The sequence below is a fragment of the Lipotes vexillifer genome, unplaced genomic scaffold (assembly GCF_000442215.2).
Source record: "Lipotes vexillifer unplaced genomic scaffold, Lipotes_vexillifer_v1.1 scaffold716, whole genome shotgun sequence".
In the NCBI taxonomy this organism is placed as follows: Eukaryota; Metazoa; Chordata; class Mammalia; order Artiodactyla; family Lipotidae; genus Lipotes; species Lipotes vexillifer.
Window position 1 is genome coordinate 38,714 of NW_006797869.1, and position 4,452 is coordinate 43,165.

The 4,452-nt window shown below is 36.0% G+C and overlaps 1 protein-coding gene across 1 annotated transcript in view; it reads left to right on the forward strand.

Annotated features, from left to right (window-relative positions):
- The first annotated feature begins 190 nt into the window (after positions 1–190).
- The window catches only part of GABRG1 (gamma-aminobutyric acid type A receptor subunit gamma1), a 60,456-nt gene continuing 56,194 nt past the window's right edge, over positions 191–4,452 (forward strand). The window contains exon 1 of the mRNA XM_007469914.1: positions 191–448. Within this exon, the coding sequence (XP_007469976.1) occupies positions 345–448 (104 nt within the window). The 5' untranslated portion in view covers positions 191–344. The remainder of the gene's footprint in view (positions 449–4,452) is intronic.

Consider the following 4,452-nt stretch of genomic DNA (forward strand, 5'->3'; position numbering starts at 1 on the left):
GGGAAATCTGTCAGGGCCACTCAACTGCTTCTCTGAGGCTGCCAGGGAGAAGGGGTTTGTTTTTCTTTCAGAAAGACGGAGCCCTTTTCCCTACTGGGCTCGATTTCTAGTAGGGGAAGCCCCGCCTTTTGGGGCCGTTGATTGGCCCAACTTCTTTTCAGATAATTTATGCCAACATCCTCTCAGTCTGATTGGCTCCCTTGCTCAATTCCGCTGGGAGTCGCATCCTACCTGGTTGGGAGGTGTACTGCCTTCCCACACTCTCCCTTCTGTACTCACCAGGCTGCAGCTAAGGTGGGAGAAAAAGTCCTGGCTTGGAGAACTGAGCGGAAAAAGCGATCCCAATGGGTTCTTGGAAAACTCTTCTCTTCTCCCCTTTTCTTCTGTGGAGTCAAAGGAAAGGGTTGAGGTTGATGTTCCTGTTACTGACCCTGCATCTGGGAAACTGGTGAGTAAATTCAAGGACTCAAAACTATTCTCTGGTATATACCCACTCCCCCCTTATTTCTCTTTTTTTAAAAAAATCATTCTAGGTTAAATAATTTGCATTTCCCTGGGCACATTTTACCATAAGTTTATTTTTTTATTAGATCTACTCTTTTTCTGATAGAATGAAATTAGCCTATGTGTGAAGCATGGAGATTAGCTCAGTTGTTTTTGACTTGATGCACAGTAGAAACTAGTAAAGATTCAGTTACTGGAAGTGAGGAGGGGAGTAGAAATGTTTTCGCTACTACATTTAGTCAATGAATGCCACTGATGAACTTTCTGGATGATTCTGCATTTTAAAGACAAAGTTATTTTAGAAACTTGTTACAGAACATGGCATGTATGATGCTTTTTTATACACTAATATTGCCTTTTCCCTTACCTTTTTGCTATTCTAAAAAAAAAATCAAAGTTTTACATCAAGAAAGATCATAAATATGTCTAAAAATCCATCAGGGTTGAAGCTATGTTACATTTAAGTTAGAAATAACCATGTATATTTTACTGAGCCAGCTTTGAATCATTTTTTTTAACTTGGCTGTGTACAAGTAAATAAATATTGTAAGGTGATGTGAATGTCCTGTGTGTGTGTGTGTGTGTGTGTGTGTGTGTGTGTGTGTGTGTGTGTGTGTGTGTGTGTGTGTGTGTGTGTGTGTGTGTGTGTGTGTGTGTGTGTGTGTGTGTGTGTGTGTGTGACAGAGAGGGAGAGACAGAGGGAGTGCTTAGAACTCAAGAGTAAAATGCAATCACTATAGAGATGGAAAAATGCCTTTTTAAGTACTTGCATCACTGCTAAAATTTATTATTATGACGATTAATTTTAGCATATAGCTAGAGTGGATTTTTGCTATTACTAACAGATAGAACAACTGTATTTTCTCTCCAAAAATAGAGAATAAAGTATGCTAAGTAATATTAGACTTACCAGAATATGTTTGACACTCAATGTTTTTTAAATATTACAGTTTCAGTTTATTTACCCTTTTCCCTTAGAAACATAAATGTTCTGCATGAGCACAAACATACTACTTGATTAATTATTTCTTATATTTAAGTGCATTGTAATGGTCTATTTCTTTTAATATATTATAAAATTATGGAAGATATTTTGGTAGGCCATGTATTAGTAGTCTCATGCATCTTCATAATATCGCAAATGAATCTGTGTTCTCATAAGTAAAAACAGACTAACTCAGTGATTTTCTGAAATAACAACCTGTAAGCTGATTTATCACTGTAAGTGCAAGTTTCTTTTGCAACCTAATAGACAAGCTGCTTACTAAAGGGCATACTGTCTACTTAAAGAGATGTTAGGTTTTAAATAATACATTTTCTTCTTGAGGATATTTACATTATGAGAATCATGATGGGTTTCAGACTGTCTTCAAGCTGCTCAGAATTAACAAGTTGTGTGGTATAGTGGACAGAGATGGGCTCTGGAAGTCTGGAGACATGATTCTATGTGTCAAGGGTCCTTAACCGCTCTGAACACAGTTCCTTCATCTAGGAAATGAAGGGCAGTAGTAGATCATTTATGATTCTTTCAAGTTTTCATATTCAATATTTCTAAGATTTGAACGGAAACATAAAATAACTCAATAGCTGCATCACTGGCTTTTCATAGCAGTTTTCAAGAGGGAAATTCTAATTGGGAATGCTGTGTACTTCTTTTTTGGTCATATGTATGAGTGAGAGAGAGAGATGCATTATGCAGCTAAAATAAATAAATCATTTTATCATAGTACTCTAGAGAATATGGATTATTCTGGCCAGTGAAAAAATACACATTAAAAAATAAAGCTGTATGTTGCTGTCGTAATTAACTCTTAGGGCCTCAGTTATGGGAGTGTATGTCTTCACTTTTCAAAGTAGCTACAGTTGTGATGAACTTTTTATCCTTTTAATATTTAGTTGAAGATAATTGATGTCAACATGTATAAACCATTTACATTCATAATTTCTTCTTCCTTTCTTCTTCTTTTGAGGGACATTTCTAAAACTAATCACAGATGGTTCTATTTGTAAGAATTCTGATGTCTGATGCCAGTTTCTAAATTAAATTTTCAAAGTCACCTATTTTGGGATTTACCGAATTGGAGGCTATTATTTTTTGTATCTAATCAAAGACAGTAGCTTGTTTACTCATTAGTTTTCATCAAGAGCATAAAGGAGAGGCACTTTATTGATTTTTACATTGCTGAACTATGAAAAACAAACCATAGACTAAAAGCTGTAGTCATGGGCTTCCCTGGTGGCGCAGTGCTTGAGAGTCCGCCTGCCGATGCAGGGGGCGCGGGTTCGTGCCCTGTTTCGGGAGGATCCCGCGTGCCGCGGAGCGGCTGGGCCCGTGGGCCATGGCCGCTGGGCCTGCGCGTCCGGAGCCTGTGCTCCGCAAATGGGAGAGGCCGCGACAGTGAGAGGCCCGCATAACGCAAGGAAAAAAAAAAAAAAAAAGCTGTAGTCATGGTTCCTATGTTTCATTCTCTGTGAGGCTCTATGGCATCTTGGCAAGTTGGTTAAAATCTCTCAAGCTTGAGTTGACTTATTTGTAATGTTGAAACAAATATAATTATAATCAGACTTTTGAAAACAATTGAAAAAGTGCTTTGAGATTTTACATAGTCTAAAATGTAATTTATGGTAAGCTTTGACTAAGAAGTTATACTTTGAGAGAGCTAAAGGAAGATAACTCATTTTTATTTCTAAAAACAATCTCATGAGTCAATAATCATACAATTTAGCAGTCAGTTGCCCAAATGACAATATTCAAGTATATTTACATTATAAAATATATTATTTAAAAATAATTTCAGTAATATATTTTGTGGAGATGGTAATGCATGATTTTTCTTTAGGCATTCAGAGCTTTGGCTTCATTTTCTAATAAAATATAGATACAAATGAGTACAAAATGACTAATGATGCTCCATGATAATTAAATATTCAAAGAAGAGCTGAGGGACAAAATGATTTTGAAGTTAAAATGTAAATGCTATAATTGATAAATCCCCTGTGTATAGAGTCTTTTTGGTATACTCGTCTTCCTTTTTATCCTATTATATACTATGAGTAACATTTTTGGCTTATCAACAAAAGGAAATGTTTGATTTTTCCATCTTAAAAATGAAAAAGACAAATCTAGTATTTTATATTTATATATTTATATAAAGGTGATTAAAATTTGTCTAAGAAAATAATAATGAAGGTGGGGTCCCAAAGAAGAGGAGACAGGCAGGGCAAAAAACTGAAAAAAAGGGCTCTTGAGATATTGTCAAAATATGATGAAGTGACTGCCACAGGCCTCAGGAGAATAATTCACATATATGCATACTACCAACTGAGAATCCTGGACTTGACCATTAGATGTAAATTCTAGTTTCAGCTCCAGCACTTCCCACTAGGCTGAAATCAGGCAAATCTTTGAGGCAGAGTCCTCGTTTGTGAAAAGTAGAACTGACATCTACCTTTCCAGCTTGTTTCAAGACCAAGAGAGAAAATTTTTGCAAAGTACATGGCAGTTAAAGTTTTAACTGAAAAGTCATAACAACAGATATTCTTGGAATCACAGTAATTCTAGAATTTTTTATTCTAGTTAAATTTAAGTGCAGTAAACTCCTTGAATCGTTTGTGCATTATTAACTATCTTTTGGATTATGGGACAGATCATTCAATGAATATTTATTGAATGCTTGCTATGTGCTCTACACAGTGCAACTTGCTGGGTTTACAGTGGTGAATTAACTAGACATGAGAACTAACCATATGGATAGTGCTTGTGTCTAGTGTTCTACATGAGTACTACCATTATACACACTGCTAAGGCTGAGGTTTATGGGATTAACCAAAGGAAAACATCTTGTAGTCCAAATAAGGAAATATACCTTCACAACTCCAAAGATGAACAGGAGTCTACATTTTTAAGGTTAGAGGGTACTGATAGAAAAGATCACAATCAGGGAAAGA